Raw genomic sequence first — 23,186 nt, 5'->3', positions numbered from 1 at the left:
AACGCTATTTTCTGACCTTTGCACTGTTCCTGGTTTTGGAGAAACTAGGAGCTTTTGTGTGTATTTGTTCTCTGTGAGTTGCGCGCCACTCACTCCTCCTGCCGCAGGATCTTGTCCTCGACGGCCTGCAGGGCGGCAGCTAGCGACGCGCTCGTCTCCTCCAGCTTCTGATGCACCAAAGAATCCACACCAAAGTCCGTTGCCGAGGACGTCGGCGTATTCATCCCCGCGGCCGTCATCCCGCTGTCCACAGATACGCCACCGATGGAAGAGCGAGGGGGCTTGACTGGCGGGCTGGGAGTGGCGGGGGTCTGAGGAGTCTGCGGCGTGGTGGGCGTCTGCGGGGTATGCGGACTCTGCGCGGACGGGCTTGGTAACTTGACGTTCGGTGGGCTGGGGGTGTCGGAATTGGGGAGCGAGGGCGGCGAGCTGCTCTGCCGGGCCACGCTAGGGTGCAGCTTTGCCGGAGGCGTGGCCGGGGTCGGGGAAGGGGGGCTGGTCATGGAGTGGATCAGTTTGGCCGGCTTCGGCGCCGTGGGTGGCGGGGCGGGTTTTGGTGAGACTGGAGGAGGGATCTTTTTTCCTTCCACTTGAGAAGACGAGAGAGAAGAGAGCAAGAGGTCAGCACGGAAGTCTGTTCAGTCCCCAGGGGGCTTTAATTAAGGACTAAAGTTCACGGTGTGTTCTAGTTTCTATCAAATGAGGACATGGATGAAGTAACACGGCACATGTGCTTCAGATGTCACGCTGAAAGCTCCGTGTGTGGGGAAAGTGTCTGTCCTGGAAATTCCGAATCACGACGATAGAAATATTACATGACAGCCAATTGTGCAAACAACGTTGCAGCGCTACCAACGTTAACGATCCACGGTTTCTCAGCATATGCCGAAGTCTTTTTTGGTTTTTTTGTCCGCTTTTGTCAGTGAGATTGGGTTTTTTCGCGGGCCGTTCAATTGACCCAACTTTTTGAATGAAATGAAAAACCCCAAAAGTTGGGCCAGTCCCTTCTTGACCCATCTTGGCTTAATTTTGACCCAACCTTTGTTCGAATGGAGCTTTGCCCAAGTGCACCTCCAATCTAAACCCTAACGACACCTTCTGTATGTGACGGCATATTTTGCCATCCTTTCATGCAAAATATCTGGGCGGTGTTTCACATCCTGACCCGCTGCCACACGCGCACAGACACACAAACTCATACCTGGGCTGCCAGGCGTGCCCGGTCCTGGTAGAGGCACTCTTTTGCTAGAGGCTGGCTGCGGGCTGTTCTGCGGGACTCCTTGTCTCTTGATCTGCGCCACGGCTGGCTTCGGGGAGACCGGCGGCTTTGGTTTTTTCAATGGCGCTTCTTCACTGCCCACAGGAACTCCTTTGTCCAAAGAGTCCCTTTGAGAAGCAGCAGTCGCTTGCGATTGCGGATAATCTTGCGGTTGAGTTTGTGGTTGACATTGCGGTTGGGGCTGCGGTTGCGGTTGCTCCGTCACTCCGACGTCAGAAACGGGCCGGCGCTTCACGGTGGCCGTGCCGTTCTGGTAAGGTAGCGGTTGCGTGGTGTTGGGCGGCTCGCGACCCAGGGGATCTCCATTCGGTCCCGCAAGGTCCGCGTATCCCTCCGGTTCCTTGTCGCGACTCTTGGGTCTGCGTTTGACGGTGGACGACTCCTGGAGGGTGAAGCCGGAGCCGTTGGGGTGGGTCTTGGAGCTGCGGGGCCGGCGCTTTAAGGTTGCCGTGGCTTCCACCCGGGAGATGTCTTCCTGAGTGTACCTGGTGGCGTCTCTCTGCGGTCCCTCGCCGTCGCTCTGCAGACAGACACAAAATACACACTAACGGAAAATTCATACATTCGTGGCAAGAGGTCATTTTTGCACAGTCAAAACACCCACGTTGATAAATGTGAACAATGGGTGGCGGGGCGGGTTGTGGTGAGACTGGAGGAGGGATCTTTTTTCCTTCCACTTGAGAAGACGAGAGAGAGCAAGAGGTCAGCACGGAAGTCTGTTCAGTCCCCAGGGGGCTTTAATTAAGGACTAAAGTTCACGGTGTGTTCTAGTTTCTATCAAATGAGGACATGGATGAAGTAACACGGCACATGTGCTTCAGATGTCACGCTGAAAGCTCCGTGTGTGGGGAAAGTGTCTGTCCTGGAAATTCCGAATCACGACGATAGAAATATTACATGACAGCCAATTGTGAGAGAGCAAGAGGTCAGCACGGAAGTCTGTTCAGTCCCCAGGGGGCTTTAATTAAGGACTAAAGTTCACGGTGTGTTCTAGTTTCTATCAAATGAGGACATGGATGAAGTAACACGGCACATGTGCTTCAGATGTCACGCTGAAAGCTCCGTGTGTGGGGAAAGTGTCTGTCCTGGAAATTCCGAATCACGACGATAGAAATATTACATGACAGCCAATTGTGCAAACAACGTTGCAGCGCTACCAACGTTAACGATCCACGGTTTCTCAGCATATGCCGAAGTCTTTTTTGGTTTTTTTGTCCGCTTTTGTCAGTGAGATTGGGTTTTTTCGCGGGCCGTTCAATTGACCCAACTTTTTGAATGAAATGAAAAACCCCAAAAGTTGGGCCAGTCCCTTCTTGACCCATCTTGGCTTAATTTTGACCCAACCTTTGTTCGAATGGAGCTTTGCCCAAGTGCACCTCCAATCTAAACCCTAACGACACCTTCTGTATGTGACGGCATATTTTGCCATCCTTTCATGCAAAATATCTGGGCGGTGCTTCACATCCTGACCCGCTGCCACACGCGCACAGACACACAAACTCATACCTGGGCTGCCAGGCGTGCCCGGTCCTGGTAGAGGCACTCTTTTGCTAGAGGCTGGCTGCGGGCTGTTCTGCGGGACTCCTTGTCTCTTGATCTGCGCCACGGCTGGCTTCGGGGAGACCGGCGGCTTTGGTTTTTTCAATGGCGCTTCTTCACTGCCCACAGGAACTCCTTTGTCCAAAGAGTCCCTTTGAGAAGCAGCAGTCGCTTGCGATTGCGGATAATCTTGCGGTTGAGTTTGTGGTTGACATTGCGGTTGGGGCTGCGGTTGCGGTTGCTCCGTCACTCCGACGTCAGAAACGGGCCGGCGCTTCACGGTGGCCGTGCCGTTCTGGTAAGGTAGCGGTTGCGTGGTGTTGGGCGGCTCGCGACCCAGGGGATCTCCATTCGGTCCCGCAAGGTCCGCGTATCCCTCCGGTTCCTTGTCGCGACTCTTGGGTCTGCGTTTGACGGTGGACGACTCCTGGAGGGTGAAGCCGGAGCCGTTGGGGTGGGTCTTGGAGCTGCGGGGCCGGCGCTTTAAGGTTGCCGTGGCTTCCACCCGGGAGATGTCTTCCTGAGTGTACCTGGTGGCGTCTCTCTGCGGTCCCTCGCCGTCGCTCTGCAGACAGACACAAAATACACACTAACGGAAAATTCATACATTCGTGGCAAGAGGTCATTTTTGCACAGTCAAAACACCCACGTTGATAAATGTGAACAAAATCTGGTGATTATTACAACACAGAAAATCTGTCGAGTTTAAACATTACAACATTGATAAAGTCTTGTGGTTTTAAACCTGACAACATGGAAAACGTCTGCTGATTTCAAACATCACATCAATGGAACAGTGAGCCCCCCCCGCACATTGGCTGTTTTTTTCTTGGGACCTATCCTGTCATTCCCCGAAAAGCGATTAGCTTTTTTTCGTTCTCAAGCCAAAGCAGTCAAATAATTACTTTGGCGCCATCTGGTGCAATCTTGATTTTGTCGTTTGATTTAATTCGTCGTGGGCTTTTTTTTGTGTGCGTGCGTTTAAATGCCCTGTTTGTGGGTGTATGTTATTTAGGCTAGTATGTTAGCCAATGCTAAATGAGTCATATGAAGGTGGTTTGTTTGTGTTGAATAATTTTACCACGAAATAAAGTTGTGGATGGAATTTGATTTATGATTGTGTATGTTCTAGATGTTAATGCTTTATGGTCCTCTCCGTTTGAAGTGCCATCTTTCGCCATCCGTGCGCAATTATAAACTTTATTTAGGGCGGGTATTCATATTTTGCACATTTTCAATATTCGCCACAGGGCTCTGTTCTCAGCCCCAACCAATAGCAGGGTTCACTGCCTGATGTAGATGGTTAGCTAGCTAGCTAGATAGATAAATAGATAGATCAATCGATGGAGAGACAGACAGGTAACAAACACATATATATATATATGTATATATAGATAGCTACCTGTCCTTCTCCTCGACCTTGTCGGCGAATAGTCAGGCTTCCCTCCTCCGCAAACGGCAGGTTTTCCGAAGAACTCCCACTTGCTCCGGGGCTTGGATTGGGGGAGGATGACGTTACAGGGGGCGGGGAGGATTCAGGCTGGGAGACGACAGACAGTGTCGGCTGGTCGCGCCTCGCGGCTGCCACGAGCTCAGTGACGGGCCCGCTAATGGTCCGTCGTCGGTTCACGACTTCACCGTCCAGACCGATGGTTTCACGTGTTTTCCCCGCCTGAAAATTCAACAGAAGCTTAACGTCGGTCACCGCGTCATCACACGCTCGTGGACTCTCGATCATATACGACCTTCGTACCTGCAGGAAGTTCTTTTGCAGGGCCATCCCTTTGGCTCCGCCCCCTATAGAAGACATTTCCAGCATGGCGGCAATGCTCCTCACGCTTCCCATGCTGTTTGTGTCCACGGCTCCCGTTTCAACGGAAACCCCCAAGTCGCTGGCCCGCCGTTGTTGGTGGTAAGGCACATCCAGCATGCCGTCGGTGGTCGTCGGCACTTGCAGTGGCGCGCTCCCTTCCGCGAGGTTGGAGTTCGAGGTTGAAATGGCCGAGCTGGAGCGTTTGGGAGGTGGCGGGGGAGGCCCTTTTTTCTTCTGGCGCAGAGTGATGGACTGCGGCTGATTGCGACTAACGGTTTTGTCCTGGTTGCGGACAGAGTGGCTGCGGCCGACGCGGTGGGTGACCGTGGCATATTTACCGCCTTCTGCTCTAACATTTGAGCTTTGGCCCGCGGCGGTCTGCCCTTCCCCAGGCCGTCCTTTTCCGGCCGTCGTCCTTTCGTCACACTCGCCATCTGACGCGGCATGCCGGTTGAGACTGTTGGCCCGTTTCTTCTGGAGCACGGAGGGATCCGCTTCATCGCCATCTGCAAGCTCATCCTCGGGCGGGAGGCGGAGCAGCGGCGCCGGCGGTTGCGCACAATCCCCCATCTCGTGCGGCTGGTTCTGATGGTGGATTCGATTCTGCTGGGGCGACTGGACCGGAGCGCCACGATGGTTCGGAGACTGAGGAGGGTGTGAGCGCGGCGGCGGAGGCGTTTCCCCTTGCGTGAACTGGGGGGACACCCTGTGTTTGGACTGGGGAGAGGACGTGCTCTGGACAGAGGAGGCGGAAGACGATGATGACGTCCTGGTCTTGGTTGGGGTGTGGGGCGGCGTGTAGGGAGGGGCGGGCTGAGAGTGAGAGTGGGAGTGACGGTGTTTGCCTTGAGAGGACACGCCGCTTCTGTGGGAGGAGGCGCTTCCTTGACAGCTTTGCTGCCTCATTGTTCTCGCCTCCTTCTTCGGCGGTCCGGCTCCTCCGGAGTTGAACTCATCGGGATCCTTGTTGAGACTGCGCGTTGGCTGCGCTTTGACCTCCTGAGCTGAATGGGTCATGGCATTCTGCAGCTCGCTACTCAACTCGCTGTCCTGGAAGGTGCTCATTTTTGGAGACATCGCATCTAGACAGACGAAAGGGGACTTTTTTTTTTTTTTCTGGAAACATAGCACTTTTAACCACTTTGCATGCTAATTTCTCGACCGTAAATAGAAAAGGTTCACCCATTTTTTTCTACAGATCACCTGTTAACTCACCATCTGGCGGTGGGCTTTCCACTGACATCACTTCCTGCTGCTGCGTGATTGGCGGGGGTTTCTTTCTGAGGGAACCGCGTCCATCGGAGTTGCGCTGCATTTCGGCTAGTCGCTTCACTGCCAACATCAGCTTCTTCTGGTGGCCTAAAACATTGACAGGTTCGAATGAAACTGGGGAGCAGACAGACTATCAAACTGATATTGGGTATCAGTGGTAAAAAAAAAAAAAAAAAAAACAGTTTGTGTACATTGGCTAATCTAAGTTTACTAATGAGCTGTCACTATCCCTGCAAGTTCAAAATTGTGTATATGTGTGGGTATACGTCTAGATTATGTTACAATGACATAACATTTCTTATTTTGAAGTAACCACATCAATAAGCATATTGTGTTTGTTTAAACGTAGGCCGAATTGTTTTCATAAATAATGACCCTTGAAACGCAAGCCCCATGGTTATGGCGACATGCAATTCTTCGATAAGACTGAAAAGTACATCGTCATGCATTTACAAGATGTATTCAGTGTATCTTACCCAGTTTAGTGATGCCAATTTCCTGTAGATCCTCCCAAGTGATGTCTGTGATGAAGTCGATGTTCTCGTAACCATTCTGCACCAATACTTGGTGGTACTGACTCAGACCAATAGCGCATAACCATTCTCCGAGACTGGCCTGCAGGATTATGAAAAACAAATTGGACGGCACACCGTTTGGGAAAAGAACACAGCGGTTTTGTGTATTCAGTCTCCATGATATACGTTAGCAGAAAACTATTTCAATTTATATATTGTGTGTGTGTGTGTACTCACAGGTTTCTGTTCAGGCAGCCACTCTGTGACGCTCAGTTTACTGATCTCTGTTGTCATCTTCTTTCTGTGACCTGGTTTAGTAATTCCAATGGCTGCCAGATCCTACAAACACAAAACACACTGAGGTGATATATACGGCATTGACACGCACCGGCTTTCATTATCACATCCACACGCACACACGCGGCAAAAAATAGCTGCAAAAGAAAGAGGCTGAAAAGGAGGGTGAGCAGGAGGAGAAGAAAAAAAAATGCATGGAAGGCGAGAGCAAATGTCAGTAAAAGAGAAAAGATTGAAAAATGGATGTTTATCATGTTGAAAAACCTCCACTCGAATCGATATCTGGGCATTGCATATGCCTTGGCGCTATAATCAAATGTATCAATTCAACAGCAACCACTTCTCGTCATTTGGGGATGTAGTTGGATCACTGAGCTGGGCAGTGGGCACAAGAAATAATGACAAACAGCAATATTAAAAGCGCGCACGCACACTCAGACACGTGCACGCATGCGCACACACTCTCGGAAGGTGAGGCTCCCTATGCTCTGCACAGGACAGACAATACATCCTCCTTTGCAGCGGTGGACTAACCATCGGGCTGCTCGCCCCGCCAATCGACGACGACGCGGTTTTAGTCCGAGTTTCATCTTTCCCGTTTTTTTTAAATGATTGGCCCAAAATTCAGAGCGGGATCGAGTGCGGTTCACTTAGCGACATGTTGAGAAACATGAAACGATTCAGTGAGATTTAAAGTGATCAACGAAACTGTTTGTGGTATCATTTCCGGGCACGTTGGAATCACCCAGCATTCAGACTAAAACTGTGAGCAACGGAACTAGGCCACCACCGTGGCCAGTGACCCTCGGGGCACGTATGAATGAGCAATCGGGTGGGCACAGCTCCTTCAGGGACACATATTCTTCATCCCTTTGCCAGGTCTCAATGAAAAGCTGTCAATCTCAATCCTGAGTGATGAAAAAGTCGTTGAGAATAAAAGGATTTGTTGGAAACCGAGCGAGCGTTCAGCAAAGATCAGCTTGAGAGATCTAGGACCGGCATTGCAAACTAAGAAGATGTTTTTTTGTTTTGTTTTGTTTTTTAACACAGGCTGCGGGCACCGGAAATGATGGAATGTATGGTAATGCTTCTTAGTCATTAGCGCAGGTGCGGGAGTGTGAGATCCTATCAATTGCGGACACCAGAGGGAGCTGACGGGGGAGGCAGTGCTCAGGGATGTCATTTTTAATGAAGGTGAGGAAGTGTCTGTTGAGTGAGGAGAGTGGACGGCAAACGGTCTATCATGAGAGAGTTCGGACAACTTATAGGATGGGAGCTACTAGCACACGGCTAGCCAGCCTGCTGTCAATCAATCCAAAGTCATGTTTGGAGCAGGTGCGCTGAAACCAGGTCGTGAGCTGAAGGATCCTGCCGAAGCTGTCCAATCCTCGGCCAAATGTTCGAATCGAACCCGAAATTAAAAAAACAGACTTTCCACTGGTTTAAAAAGGCCCGCAAAATTGGAATTTTGTGAGCTCCGAAACATCGTTCATCCCGACGTAGACCGCCATACGAGAGTTTATCCAGGAGTACTGGGACAGTGGCTGACGGTGGAATCCCCGACTATCAAAGTGGACCGTGGGAAGAGGGGGAAGATGCCGGTCTAGGCCTGGCAGCCCCGAACGTCTTGTGAGGGTCTACTGGGAACATCTGACCAATCGCTCTTTGACATCAAACACTTCCAACGACCAAGATGCCGTACAATTAAACCTTACGGTGACTTTCTCCGGTATAGCATGCCGTCGTACGATGAAAGAAACTGTTTGGTGCAGTTGACGACAAAAGACAACCAAGGGTCAGCGAGAGATGCAGGTCAAGACCGGGGTCAACATGACAAGGGTTACACCGGGGCAGGCTTGGCAAGAGGCACATTGGAGTCATCGAATTGCGCAGATTTGAGACGAGAGGGGTTTGGCATGCATCATCGCAAACTATGAGGGCGCCACAAATCAAATCTGCGCAGACTTGTGGAGGTCGCGGCCCTCGGAGGATCCTGCGGCGGCCGCCGGGGGTCCGGTTGCCTTACCTCGGGGGTCATTCGGCTAATTGTGGGCAAGTCATACCCAGCGCCCAGGAAGTTGGGAGCGTAGACCTGCAGCTGAAAGTCGCTCAGCCATTGGACAACTGCCTCTGAGCTCTACAGGAGAGAAGATAAGGAGGGCAACTGTCACTGCTTCCACGTCAGCCACTTTCTCTCTGCGGGGCCAAGTTGCGGCGCACGGGCCACCGAGCGCAACCAAGACCTGTCCTGACACCACGTCGATGCTGAGATCCTCAACGCACGCAAAGTGGAAAATCCCATTCCGCCGATTGACGAGCGAGTGAAAACATTTGCCGTTGCTCGGCTCCGTTGATCAAAACAGACACTGTGTTTTTCGCTCATCTTTTTCATGTACGATAAACATGAAGTATGAAATCTTTTGACAGTGACAGCAGCCTGTGGCTCCAAGTGTTTTGTTCATACAGCTTTTTTTTTTTTTTTTTTGAAGACCATGGATGAGTCAAAAATGAAGAATAAGAGCCATTTTATTTCATTTCATTTTTGAGCATTCTTGGTAGAGTTCATTTTGCATTTTATTTCATCTTTTCCTCCATGAATTATTATGGGGAACTTCGATAGGCCTGCCAAATCACGAAACGCCGAATACTGAGGCCGACTACATTTTTCGGTACTGTGCTAACAGATGGTCCCAAGAACATGACACATCCTCACACATACAAACACAGCACTCATGCCCACATGACCCAACAATTTACAAGAGCCAGGTTATTATATCTCTGCTACAAGATCACGTTGGCGTGCCACCTTCACATCATTACAAAACAACTCGTGACCTTCAACGTGAGCCCAAACGCGCTCTTCAGTAAATGACAGCTCACCGCACACGTTGTAAACTCCCATTTCGCACCTCTTGTGGCGAACTAATGTGCCCACGCTGCTCGTCGGCTACACCCATGTCGGTAAAATATGTACATTGCTGCAAAGAAAAACCGGAAGCTTCAACTAAAAGGGAGTGGATGAAAAATCAAAATCAATGGGGAGGATAACCAAAAAGAAGAGCGCGGGATCGTTCACATGCACGCGTCACACGGCTTCACGTGTCGCGGAGCCACTCACCGTATCACGGCCGCATCCGAACACTCGCAGCGCGGAGGAGGCCAGTTGTGAGAGAAAGCGCTGGGACATGTTGACGTGTGCGGGTGTGTGTGTCAGCGTTGAAGTGAGGGTTCAGTTGGACTGAGGGGCTACGTGGTCCTCCTGCCGCTCATTGTGGTGTGTGTGTGTGTTTGTATGAAAGAGGGAGAGAAGAGCGAATCGGTCTGGACTTTGGGATGATCCTACCTTCCCCTCGCCTGGCGCCTCCCCCTTCCTGTTGGCTGCGGCATCATAAGGCGGCGCTTCGTGGAGAGGGCAGCCCGATAGGCTCGATGTCCGAGAAGAAGCGACGGAACCTACTGGGAGAGAGAGAGAGACGAGCGGCCGGGTTCAAAATCTCACCCGACCATCGGAAACGAGCATCAAGCGACAGACGCTTTTACGGGTGGCGCTAAATGCCAACATAGGCCGATTGCCAATCGGAGTTAGTGTTTGACAAGCAAGCAGTCAGATTGCCGGCTCGTCACCCAATCGCTTCCTTACTCTCCCCTCCTACGTTGCCCTGCCTTGGCCATCTGTCTGTAAAACAAGCCAAGGTGAGGGTATTTATGTTTGTTGCTGTCTTTCGGTGTATATAGAAGACACAAAGCGAGTTCTGAAAAGAGCAGAAGAATATTATTGCTGCTTCTTTTTTTTTTTGTAACTTGACTCTCCCTCGCTTGTTCTCCATTTCACACGCCTCCCTCGTTTTTCTCGCCGCTTACATAACACGGGCAAAAAAAACAAACAAAAAAAAAAACAATTGTTTCACAGAACCTTTGTGTCGCTTTTGTCCGAGTTGCATTTTTGATGTTTGATGTTTCGAGAATTTGACATGTTCAAAAAGAAGTGCACTTATCTCAGTTTCCCGTCTTTTATTTGTCTTTGACAAGCCGACTATCGATAGAAAGGGAACACCCGGAGAAGTGAAGTCACAGTGAATAAAGATGATGCGCTGTTTTGGTGCAGTCTAACTCTGCGCACGGGTGGAGTTGACTTTCTTTTGGGATCATCGTAGGCGCGCACGGGTAGAAATGGGCAGTTGGCGCCACTGTAACCGACTGTCGGCGCCGTCATGGCCAAGTGATGCGTCGTGCCTGATTTCCTCCAAACATTTAATTGTTGGACCTTACTTTCAAATCAGGTCGATCCATTTTCAAGTAATGCTCGAACAACACTTCAATGAGTGAAGTGTCGGTCAGTCATTTTGCCCTCCCTGAGCCAAGATGCCCAAAATTTGAGGGCTCTGGCTGGAAAAAAAGGCAGCGTTCGGTCAAACCAGCAAAACAGCGAGCATCGTGGCTGCGATCTTGATGGTATTACCTGCGGGCTGGTCGACAGACTTGGACTGCTCCAGTAAATGTTCCTTGGCTTTGGCGGATTGAGACAAGACTGTGGCGAGAAGCTGTCGTCATGCACACAAACAAACAAAACAGATGTGCACACAGGTCAGCATGGATGAGCTCTTGACAGCAAATAATCTATGACGGCATACCGTCTGTACTACTTTTACTCTTTGTTTCAAATGAGTACATTGTACATCATGGACGAATCAATCAGTTGGACTCGACACTTGATTTCCTTCTGACCCTCTTCAGCATACTGTGTTTTTATATCCAATGTGTATTCACCGCGTGCCCCCAAAATGTGGCCTGCGTCGTTCGTGGCTGAGTTCATGTGGGAGTTGCGCCTGCAGACAGATGTTCCCAGTCTTTTTTTTCTTTGTCCGTCCAGGACCGTATTCCACAATTGTATTTGTAATCGACTCATTTGTGTCAATCTGAAGTGAGTATGCACCACTTTTGCATGCCCTGCTGTTCATGAAGCCATCACGGCGAAAGCCTGGAGCATCAATAGCATTCATTTGGACTCACTCTTATTATTTATTTATTTGATTTGATTTTTTTTTTTATGAAAAATGTCACATTTAAAAGCGTTCACGAGCAAAGAATTGAAGTCGGGGTGTTCCGTTGAGGGTTTTAGGCTGCCTATATTCCACCCCCCCCTCCCCCCCTCGTATACAAAGACGGCATAAAGAAGTGAAAATGCGCATCCTACCTTCACCCCTTCGGCCTGTGCATGGAGGATGTGTGCGGCGCTTCCAGCACTCTGACCACTGCCTGATGACCTCACGCTGGTCACGCTGCCAGAACTCCCTAAACTGCTGCGGTCTCCACCTGCAACGCACCCGCAGACACAACAGACAAACACACACAGGGACGGATATGCATTCATATGCATGCACCCACAGCCAAAACGACATTATTGCACGCAAATGCGTGGATGCAACACCAAAAATGGATGCATTGGCGCGCACGCACGCACGCATTGAGCTGATATCCGAGACAGAGTGATAAATGGTGACTCTCCTTTGAAATGCACTAGGCAGCATGAGATGGGATGGACCGGACGGGGACAGCTGAGTGAAGCGGAGTGAAAAAGACACACTTCTCATGGTACGCACACGCACACGCTACACTGCGCTCTTTCGGTTCTGGTTTTCTGGCTTCCTCGGCCTCCATACATACACACAAGCCACAGACCAATGCGTACGGCTGCCGTCCGCAGACATCAAGGTCAGCGAGTTCGGCTAAGCTTGAGATGAAAGGACAGCGGAACATGATTTCTCGCAGGTCAAAGAGTATCTGATGACCTTTCAAGAGCCGCATCATTTTTTTCCTTTTTTTAACACAGTGACCGGACGGAGGCTTTCCTTTGGAATTTTTTTTTTTGAACGGACACCAGATACTGTTTGATGCCTGTTTTAAGGGGTTAGAAGAATCGGAGGGCTCAGCGCAGCGCGGCTCATTTCCCTGCCACAGGCTTGCGCAGTACCCAGATATCTTCATTGGAGCCTCCGTGGGGCCCACAGGAGGTGGTGGGGGAACCGTGAGGACTTGCCTCTGAACCGCGGCAACCTTCAACACAGGACACTAGCGTTAGCTGCTAGCTGGGCTCAAATTAGCCTGGAGACCGTTGGCTGGATTTGCCAGTTGTTTCACAGAGACTTGGGTGTCAGGTTGGCAAACGTTTTGAGTGATGAGCTTTATGAGTTGTTTTAGTTGTCGTTTTGTCTTTTACAACCCCACGTGGAACAATATTCGCCATCATGTGCGGGCGTTTTTGCCCACGTGGCAAATACATCCTTGTGACTCTATTAAGGGCTTCACTGAAACCTGAAAAAACAAAAAAAACGTGGAGACTTATTGAAGGTTTATTGAAACTTTTCTAAGGGCTTCACTGAAACCTGAAAAAACAAAAAAAAACGTGAAGGCTTATTGAAGGTTTATTGAAGCTTTTATTTGTCTTTGACAAGCCGACTATCGATAGAAAGGGAACACCCGGAGAAGTGAAGTCACAGTGAATAAAGATGATGCGCTGTTTTGGTGCAGTCTAACTCTGCGCACGGGTGGAGTTGACTTTCTTTTGGGATCATCGTAGGCGCGCACGGGTAGAAATGGGCAGTTGGCGCCACTGTAACCGACTGTCGGCGCCGTCATGGCCAAGTGATGCGTCGTGCCTGATTTCCTCCAAACATTTAATTGTTGGACCTTACTTTCAAATCAGGTCGATCCATTTTCAAGTAATGCTCGAACAACACTTCAATGAGTGAAGTGTCGGTCAGTCATTTTGCCCTCCCTGAGCCAAGATGCCCAAAATTTGAGGGCTCTGGCTGGAAAAAAAGGCAGCGTTCGGTCAAACCAGCAAAACAGCGAGCATCGTGGCTGCGATCTTGATGGTATTACCTGCGGGCTGGTCGACAGACTTGGACTGCTCCAGTAAATGTTCCTTGGCTTTGGCGGATTGAGACAAGACTGTGGCGAGAAGCTGTCGTCATGCACACAAACAAACAAAACAGATGTGCACACAGGTCAGCATGGATGAGCTCTTGACAGCAAATAATCTATGACGGCATACCGTCTGTACTACTTTTACTCTTTGTTTCAAATGAGTACATTGTACATCATGGACGAATCAATCAGTTGGACTCGACACTTGATTTCCTTCTGACCCTCTTCAGCATACTGTGTTTTTATATCCAATGTGTATTCACCGCGTGCCCCCAAAATGTGGCCTGCGTCGTTCGTGGCTGAGTTCATGTGGGAGTTGCGCCTGCAGACAGATGTTCCCAGTCTTTTTTTTCTTTGTCCGTCCAGGACCGTATTCCACAATTGTATTTGTAATCGACTCATTTGTGTCAATCTGAAGTGAGTATGCACCACTTTTGCATGCCCTGCTGTTCATGAAGCCATCACGGCGAAAGCCTGGAGCATCAATAGCATTCATTTGGACTCACTCTTATTATTTATTTATTTGATTTGATTTTTTTTTTTATGAAAAATGTCACATTTAAAAGCGTTCACGAGCAAAGAATTGAAGTCGGGGTGTTCCGTTGAGGGTTTTAGGCTGCCTATATTCCACCCCCCCCTCCCCCCCTCGTATACAAAGACGGCATAAAGAAGTGAAAATGCGCATCCTACCTTCACCCCTTCGGCCTGTGCATGGAGGATGTGTGCGGCGCTTCCAGCACTCTGACCACTGCCTGATGACCTCACGCTGGTCACGCTGCCAGAACTCCCTAAACTGCTGCGGTCTCCACCTGCAACGCACCCGCAGACACAACAGACAAACACACACAGGGACGGATATGCATTCATATGCATGCACCCACAGCCAAAACGACATTATTGCACGCAAATGCGTGGATGCAACACCAAAAATGGATGCATTGGCGCGCACGCACGCACGCATTGAGCTGATATCCGAGACAAAGTGATAAATGGTGACTCTCCTTTGAAATGCACTAGGCAGCATGAGATGGGATGGACGGGACGGGGACAGCTGAGTGAAGCGGAGTGAAAAAGACACACTTCTCATGGTACGCACACGCACACGCTACACTGCGCTCTTTCGGTTCTGGTTTTCTGGCTTCCTCGGCCTCCATACATACACACAAGCCACAGACCAATGCGTACGGCTGCCGTCCGCAGACATCAAGGTCAGCGAGTTCGGCTAAGCTTGAGATGAAAGGACAGCGGAACATGATTTCTCGCAGGTCAAAGAGTATCTGATGACCTTTCAAGAGCCGCATCATTTTTTTTTCCTTTTTTACACAGTGACCGGACGGAGGCTTTCCTTTGGAATTTTTTTTTTTTTTTGAAGGGACACCAGATACTGTTTGATGCCTGGTTTAAGGGGTTAGAAGAATCGGAGGGCTCAGCGCAGCGCGGCTCAGTTACCTGCCACAGGCTTGCGCAGTACCCAGATATCTTCATTGGAGCCTCCGTGGGGCCCACAGGAGGTGGTGGGGGAACCGTGAGGACTTGCCTCTGAACCGCGGCAACCTTCAACACAGGACACTAGCGTTAGCTGCTAGCTGGGCTCAAATTAGCCTGGAGACCGTTGGCTGGATTTGCCAGTTGTTTCACAGAGACTTGGGTGTCAGGTTGGCAAACGTTTTGAGTGATGAGCTTTATGAGTTGTTTTAGTTGTCGTTTTGTCTTTTACAACCCCACGTGGAACAATATTCGCCATCATGTGCGGGCGTTTTTGCCCACGTGGCAAATACATCCTTGTGACTCTATTAAGGGCTTCACTGAAACCTGAAAAAACAAAAAAAAACGTGAAGGCTTATTGAAGGTTTATTGAAGCTTTTAAATTGGTCCTTAGTAGCTGTTTTGAATTAGGTTAGTGACAATGTCAGGACCAGAATATAAAAACGGTGAATGGCAGGATACTTTCTGGTGGTTTTGCAATGATAAGAGTTCTTTTGAATTAGGTTAGTGACAATGTCAGGACCAGAACATAAAAACGGGGAATGGCAGGATACTTTCTGGTGGTTTTGCGATAAGAGTTAAAAAAAAAGCTTTTGGTGTTGGACTGTCGAACGTAAATACTTTTTTAAGTATCAAGGAACCATATTTGGTAGCACAAACCAGAGTCAGACTGAACGGCACGCACCTTACCAGAAGGCCAATCGGCAAGGAAAGGGAATGAAAACTCTTACACTGGACTGGTATGTCATTATTATGGATTATATATTTTTCATTGATAAAGTAAATGAGCATTGACATGCAATAAGTGCATTTCAATCGCTGCATTTAACAGTGACTGTTTTTCTTTTTTTTTTTTGGAGGGTGGGGGGGACTATTGCAAACGTGCTTGTTAGTTCATATTTGACAACAACAACAACAAAAAAAAAACATTAATATACTCTGCCTACGAATAAAATTAAAACCGATCCTTATCACGGTCTTTTTTTTTTTTTTTTTTAAACTGTTCAGTCAGCTCCGACTTAAGTTTCTGTGCTCTGTTCTGATGGAAATATTTTGAGAAATACTCTCTCACACACACAGACACACACACACACACACACACACACACACACACACACACACTCTCAGTACACACTCACACACAAACACAGAAAAAAATACAGAATATATATATATGAAAACATGTATAAAACCATTGTACATAAGAAAATCCATAACGTGATTTTCCGTGTATATACACACGTGCCGTCATGTACATACACACCCATATATAATACAGCCATCGATTTGTGATTATATATGTGGGCCTTTTCAAAATGAGGCTCCTATAAGTGCATTTGGAGAGCGTCATAAACCATTCCGACCATCTGAATAGCTTATGAATGGTTTCAATGTGTCACCGACAGGCGCTCCAGAGATACAAACAAGTTGCACACGTTCCTTTTTCTTTTGTTCCCGCCTTCATGAATTCACACGGCTCCTTCATGTAGCCATTTTGCATCCCTCCAAGCGATGTCCATCAAAAGACCTCAATGATGAATTGATTGGAGTCGTGCGGGACAATTGAGAAGGCGATTGACTGCTTTCTGCAAATGTTCTTAGTCTGACGCTCTGTGTGTGTGTGTGTGTGTGTGCCCTGCAGGATTCAACGGGAAAATCCTTTTGCTCTGTCAACAACTTCCTCACGATACCTTTCTCCACACAGGAAGACAGAATCAACTATGCACCTCTGCACTCTGATGCCGATGTGCTAGCTAGTCGACCAAAGTGCCACCGTGACAAACATCATTTCATAATTCGATGATACTGAACATTAAATAATGATTCAAATCAAAATGAGCCGGAGGATGGAAAATGACGACTCGTCACTTTGATTGATTGATTTTCGAGGATGGAAAATGACGACTCGTCACTTTGATTGATTTTCAGACTAGCCAGGATAGGGGGCGTGCCTTGCTCTTGACCCACATGCGTGGATAGAAACATGTTGACAAGAATAGATGGCTTCGAGGACGACAATTTTTTTTTTCTTCATTTTGACTTCCGTTTATTTGTTCAGACTATCTTCAATAGTGTTGGTTATAATGTTGATGAAGATGATGATGATAACAATCATGGATTTTGTAATTGGCGACCGAAAGCCCGGGGAATTTGCTTCTACACCATGAGTCTGGTCAAATAATGATGCAGGTTTCAATCATGGAAAATGACAACAGCATCAACAAAAAGCAAAGCAAGTCCGTATGAAGAACACACAAAGAATGATCAACAACAGAAAACTTGAAAGGATGCCTTCTTCGAAAATGTCCACATGAGAATCTTTCGGCGCCAATTCGCTTTTTGAGCACGTCATTGTGCGAGAGAGGTGGAAAGCATCCCTTGAAGTTTGAATAATAATAATAATAAGAAGAAGAATAATAGTAATAATAGTGAAAAGGGGGCGTGTACCTGGGGCAGTGGGGGTGTCTCCCTGTGGGGTTGTCACGGGCGACCTGTTATAGCCAAAGGAAGTGAAAAGTGGAAGCAGTGGCTGATGGGAATGTGGTGGAGGAGGAGGCGGTGGAGGCAGGATATGGATCTGATGGAACGTGGTGTCGTTGCCGTTGACTACCACGTTGGCGGGGGCAACCGTCGCCGGGGCAACCAGCGGTATCTTTTGAAACTGTTGAGTGCAAATGACTGTGCTGGCCAAACCTAGATACACCCACCGTGACGACACACACACAAACACAACAGCGAACCACCGCCACGAAACAAACGACAAAAAGGGAGACATAAGAAACATAAGAAAAGGGAGGGAAAAAAAAAAGGACAAATTATAAACAAAGAAGGCTAACGTTACGACTAAAAACAATGAGGAAGGAGTTCATGGAGCCACATGATACTTGAGAGAAGAGGGGACAAACAAACGCCGACACCGATCTCGAGATGCGACGCCGAAAACGAGAACCAAAAGCCACCTTTTTAACCCTGCCGATCGGAACGAACGAAGCGCAACTGACAATGTCGAGTTCCCGAGTGCGATGGTGTCAAAGGCGAGAATGATGCTGAGGAGGGGAGAGCATCGCGGACACCATGTGACCCAACCGAGATGGAGACCAGCACACATCCATATTGACTGCAACACGTGGACACGCAACTCGACAAACGGAACAACCACGTTGACGGAATAACACCAATACACATTTAGAAACCGACACCAGCTCGTGTCAAGTGCCGTGAAATGATGCGATGGATCCGGAGCCGGAATGTGCTTGTGTTCGTCTCACCTGGCCAACGTACGTACCTGTTCTGTCACTGAAAAGGAACAGCGGCCCATTTCAATTGCACCGGCATTAGCCGATGCTTGATCTGGACTTCATTTTGATCCGCATTTGCAAGCGGCACGATTTTCCTCTCCTGACGCCGCGACGGAGTACGGAATCTCCGAATTGTGCCGCCGCGGGGCAAAAAAAAAAAATGTTGCCTTGCGTCGCTCGAGCCACACAGGTGTTCATGCAGCCCCAAGGAACAGTTTTGCCGTTGGAAGCTTTCATTTTGCTTTGAAGAAGGCTACCAGTTCACCGTGATGACTTTTGAGCCTCGAGATATTCCAATCGAATCGTAACGGTATCGATTGGAATACTTCTGGATCGGTCTTTGCGTTGGCTATTTTTGTCTAAGCTTCTTTCAATTTGTAATTGTTGAGCGTGCCAAGTGTCAGCCATGAGGGCTGAATCAAAAGAGTACGCGGTAGTTTTGGTTACTCGGCGGGTACTTTGCAGTGATCGATTCCCTCTGTAAAAGGGAACCAGCGGTGTGAGCTCGAGGCTGAGCGCGTGGGAGACGATATCGCCACAATTGTGAGACAAGATGTTCAAGTCTTCATTTCTGTGCGTGTGCTTGACAATTCTGCTTTGAAAAAGGAAAGCTCCTTTCTTCAGCGTCCTCTTTCCCGATGTCATTCGGGCGGCTGCTTTTGGTCAAGTTCATTTCAAGTGGCGGCAGGCGCGGACGCCCATTACCTGTTCGTTTGCTGATGACTTCCACCATGGTGGAGGGGAAGTAGCCCACCCTATCATTTCCGGTTCGGTTGTCATGGATACAGCCTTTCCAACGTCCATCGGGGTGCTGCTCCAACACCTGCCGGACAACAACGTTGACATACAAGCATATCGAAAGCGGTTGTGTCTTGAATGTATTTTCCGAACAGATACGTGCAGATATTCCCCTGCCTGACATATGCGTGGCCCGTGGGCCAATTGGCCTCGTGTGACAACGAGGCTTTTTCAAGGCCCCCCCCCATCTCATGTCGTCAGCATTTTCGGAGGGCTTCGGAATTTGAAGACGGCATCATTCAAATGCAAACAGTTGAATGAGAGCTTTTAAAAGCCGATGCCTTCCTTCAGAGCCTCGGGGAAGAAAAACAGGCACCGCTTGGCTTCTCGGGGTCCTAAATATTCATGAATGGTGCCGCAGACTAAATGTAGGCAGTCAATTCGTTTCTCTCAGTATGCGTAGTAAATGACAAATGCTGAATTCGCTTCTTCCTCGAGCGTATTCATCAACCCAAAAACGTTCTCCATGAAACCGCTCTCTCAGTGACATATTGTAAGCATCTCAAGACAATCAATGGGATTTGAAATGTTGAACTCAAGCCCTGCATGGAAAGAAAAGATGCTCTTTGTTGAATGGATTCAATTAAAGGATTAAAATGTTTCTCTACTCAGCGGAGCCAACACAAGCTCTCATGGACAACAACAACTTGCTGTCCATTAATTCTAATCACATCTTTTTATTGCTTGAATGAACGCACCAACAGTAATTTGCCCCCGGGCCAAAGTATTTCGTACAGTTATTTCCAAGTGCACAGGTTTTTTTTTTTTTTTTAAGGATAACATTTCAGAACACACGTCCACATGCAGCGTCTTCACAGTTTGCGCATCCATGTGTCAATTATAAGAAAAGTGTGAGGCTTTGTCTTTTCAATTTCGAATGTTTCAGGCTAAAGAATCCGTCTCGGACACTTTTTGTTTGTCCGAGGCACAGTGCCAGCATTAAATATTTTGTCACGGGTAAACCACAAAGTCGCTGTCTCATTACTACCCTGGGCCAGTGTAATTTGTGTCTTCATTTATTATTATTTGGGGTTTTTTTTTTTGTTTGTTTTGTTTTATAGTGGATTGCATTGGGCCTGTGCTCAATCAGGAACTAAAGTATGTGCACGCGTTTGTCACTTTGCATTGTACCGTGATGACGTCTCCCGCTTTGATGTTGAGGCTGGTTAAGTCGTAATTGTTGCAGTAGTCTTTCAAAGCCCGAACCTGAAGAGCCGCGGACGCATCTGGAACACAAAAACATTATTTTTTTGGACTCGGGGAAAAAAAAAGTGAATGCCCATTAAGACAATGAAATGCATTTTCACTTGTGGAGTCAGCGCTTCGTGACCAAACCACTGAATTGCACTTGTCAGTTACTGTACTGCCTTGTGTAAGTGTCCCATTTTGCCACCTCAACTGTGTCCATGGAGCAATCAGGTCGTGTTTGTGCGAGTTATTTGGGCTTTCATTTTTTTGTCTGGGAGGCAAAATCAAAATCCCGAGAAGCTAAGACTTAAGAGAACTATCCATCCATTCATTCATCCCGTACCCCGGAGTAGTTGCTTGATTTCTTTGCTGGCTTGGGTTGCAGTGAACTGATACACGATGTCCAGCGCAGTCTGGCTATAGGTGTTTCGTACCGTGGCGTTGATACCACTCTGCACACAGAAAAAAAAAAAAAAAAAGACAAACATGTCAAACACATGATCCATTTTACTGTATCGCTCGCAGTCAATTGCATTTCCATGGCGGAAAAACAGAAGCGGTTGTTTCAAAACCACCAAGCGAAGCGTCCCTTCATCATTAAAATCGTCAGGCGGTGGGTTTTAACGACTGATGACTTAACTAGCGAGTCAAAGGCCAAAGAGCAGTCGCGCTTTCACATAACACGAAGTCAGTTGAATCAATATGATTTCAAGCCCCAAGATACCCCAGGATAGATCATCATGAACATCTCACCGACGGGGCTGTAAATGGAATATGTTCCTTTTCAGGCACCTCTTTTCCATAAGCCGCTTGGCATTTTAATGTCACTAGCATAAATACCCCATTTGCATAATCTCTCCGCTGAAGCTCGCGCTCTGCATCCGAGCACGTTTACTGGGCCTTCAATTTTAGCACAACCCCTTTCATCAGCGGGCCGTTATGCCCCCAAAGTGCCCTCGCGACCGCGGCATCTCAACTCAACGGTATGTCTGGAGCCCTTTCAAAAAAAAAAAAAAAAAAACGCAGGTATATGCAAAGTGCTGTACGCAGGGTAAAAAGAATTCCTACAACAGTAAATCAACAACAAAGACAGTAGAAATCACAAAAACGGTCAAACTAAAAATCAAGTTTGGTGCTGAGTCAAAAGCCAAAGAAGAAAAAAAATCCAAAAGCCCCAACGCACCAGAGACCTTAATGCCGACAAGCGCTCCAGCTCGGAACCCAGTAACCAGTGAAACAAAGTCCCACTTACTTCCAGCAGGAGTCGGACGGCCTCGGTCTTGCCGCAGAGGGCCGCCTCATGCAGGGCAGTGCCCGCTTTGGTCTGTCGGTTGATGTCGATTCCCGACTGGATCAACAGTCTGCCCGCGGAGTGGAGACCGAGCCGGCGGGAGTGGGGAGGGGAGGGGCATGGGAAAACATGCGAATATGAGGATTAGAGAGGATGACAAGAACCCGAGAGGCATCACAGAAATACCGCGCACGGTGAGCTTCGTGTGAATAGCACACTTGAAAACGCCAAAAAAAGGCAGACTCTCACTTATCGTTTCCTCCCCTTTGATATTTTCCTAGGCTTGTTCCTCCTGAGAATTAAGAAAGGGCCAGATTGCTGCGCTAACCCGCTCAACATTTTGTCATTCTAAGCAGTTGTTTCCAAACCTCCCGTTTGTTATACAGACATTGAAAATGCAAAACACTGTTGTGAAAGCGCTACATAGGATTTTTCATTTTGTCATTCTAAGCAGTTGTTTCCAAACCTCCTGTCCAGAGTTACACAGACATTGAAAATGCATGTGTGTGTGTGTGTGTGTGTGTATTTAGGAACGTGTTGTACCTAATTATGTCAATGTGTCCATTCTTGGCAGCCAAATGTAGAGGAGACGTGCCGTTGGGATCCGTGGTATCTCCTTTCTTGGGTTCCAGCAGAGCGGCGCACATGTTACTCGACAGCAATAATTGGACAACCTGCATACCCGCACACACACACACACACACACACACACACACACACACACACACACACACACACACACACACACACACACGGAACAAACATGCATAAATGCCCACAGGAGAAAAGCAACAAGTTTGCTCATTATTTCTGATGAGATTTCCATTTTGTGAGTCGTGATTAAAAAGCCAAGTTCCATACATACCCCAACTCTGCCGAACTCACAGGCGAGGTCCAGAGGTGTTTTGCCCGCGTTATCCACAATGCAGGGGTTGGACTGGTGCTGCAGTAGCATTTCAGACTGGAAACAATCCATATTTACAGGACATGAACAGTGCCCCAAATCAAACGGGATAAAGATCCGGTTGGAAATACCGGGCAAGTCCATACTTTAATCCTGTAATTCATCTGCATGGAGCACAGCACTTGCAACCACTTGTCTTGGGAAGCCAAAATTCGCAAAAGACCTCTCATCGTGACGTTGTAAGGTATGCATACATTTTCGATTCGGTTTAAGGGTTGTTTTTGTTCCTGGCTGACAGTTTCGGCTGTCACTTCAGCCTTCGTCGGGAGCTGTGTATGTGTATTCAGCAGCTGACGGGAAGTCCTGAGGCTGGGAGCCACTTTCATGATCCCTCGGAAAATGCAGGGGAACACAGTTGTTTTTTTATAAACGCTGCCATTTTTTATGAGATAAATATTTAAATCTGGGCTGAGAAATGATTCCACCTAAGAAGCTGCGGTTGCGCTTCCTGCTTCACTAGCATCGAATGAGAAAATTGTCTTGAGTCCTGCTTTGAGAATGATGTGACAACCAGCACCG

General features: G+C 48.3%; 1 protein-coding gene and 2 long non-coding RNA genes across 10 annotated transcripts in view; 1 reads left to right on the top strand and 2 right to left on the bottom strand.

Annotated features, from left to right (window-relative positions):
- Window positions 1–23,186, bottom strand: part of caskin1 (CASK interacting protein 1) — a 44,452-nt gene that overhangs the window by 2,210 nt on the left and 19,056 nt on the right. Inside the window, exons 5-23 of one of the 8 annotated variants that reach the window (XM_019893469.1) lie at window positions 22,569–22,664; window positions 22,247–22,377; window positions 21,665–21,773; window positions 20,756–20,864; window positions 20,356–20,450; window positions 19,132–19,249; window positions 17,576–17,821; window positions 15,092–15,196; window positions 14,333–14,451; window positions 13,598–13,679; window positions 10,059–10,171; window positions 8,742–8,852; window positions 6,656–6,757; window positions 6,380–6,518; window positions 5,835–5,990; window positions 4,572–5,713; window positions 4,221–4,490; window positions 2,786–3,407; window positions 94–589 (exon numbers count right to left, since the gene is read on the bottom strand). In XM_019893469.1, the coding sequence (XP_019749028.1) occupies window positions 94–589; window positions 2,786–3,407; window positions 4,221–4,490; window positions 4,572–5,713; window positions 5,835–5,990; window positions 6,380–6,518; window positions 6,656–6,757; window positions 8,742–8,852; window positions 10,059–10,171; window positions 13,598–13,679; window positions 14,333–14,451; window positions 15,092–15,196; window positions 17,576–17,821; window positions 19,132–19,249; window positions 20,356–20,450; window positions 20,756–20,864; window positions 21,665–21,773; window positions 22,247–22,377; window positions 22,569–22,664 (4,361 nt within the window). The remainder of the gene's footprint in view (window positions 1–93; window positions 590–2,785; window positions 3,408–4,220; window positions 4,491–4,571; window positions 5,714–5,834; window positions 5,991–6,379; window positions 6,519–6,655; window positions 6,758–8,741; window positions 8,853–10,058; window positions 10,172–13,597; window positions 13,680–14,332; window positions 14,452–15,091; window positions 15,197–17,575; window positions 17,822–19,131; window positions 19,250–20,355; window positions 20,451–20,755; window positions 20,865–21,664; window positions 21,774–22,246; window positions 22,378–22,568; window positions 22,665–23,186) is intronic. The other 7 variants (XM_019893472.1, XM_019893471.1, XM_019893470.1 and 4 more) reach the window with 7 other exon arrangements.
- LOC109530005 (uncharacterized) lies at window positions 10,501–11,215 on the bottom strand. Its single transcript, XR_002170932.1, has 2 exons — window positions 11,131–11,215; window positions 10,501–10,912 (listed from the first exon to the last, which is right to left on the bottom strand). It is a non-coding gene; the product is annotated as an uncharacterized LOC109530005 (long non-coding RNA).
- On the top strand, window positions 15,192–16,244 carry LOC109530004 (uncharacterized). The gene is made up of 2 exons (XR_002170931.1): window positions 15,192–15,538; window positions 15,631–16,244. It is a non-coding gene; the product is annotated as an uncharacterized LOC109530004 (long non-coding RNA).

Source organism: Hippocampus comes, unplaced genomic scaffold, assembly GCF_001891065.2.
Source record: "Hippocampus comes isolate QL1 unplaced genomic scaffold, H_comes_QL1_v1.1 scaffold23, whole genome shotgun sequence".
In the NCBI taxonomy this organism is placed as follows: Eukaryota; Metazoa; Chordata; class Actinopteri; order Syngnathiformes; family Syngnathidae; genus Hippocampus; species Hippocampus comes.
This window is presented reverse-complemented; position numbering and strand designations above follow the sequence as displayed.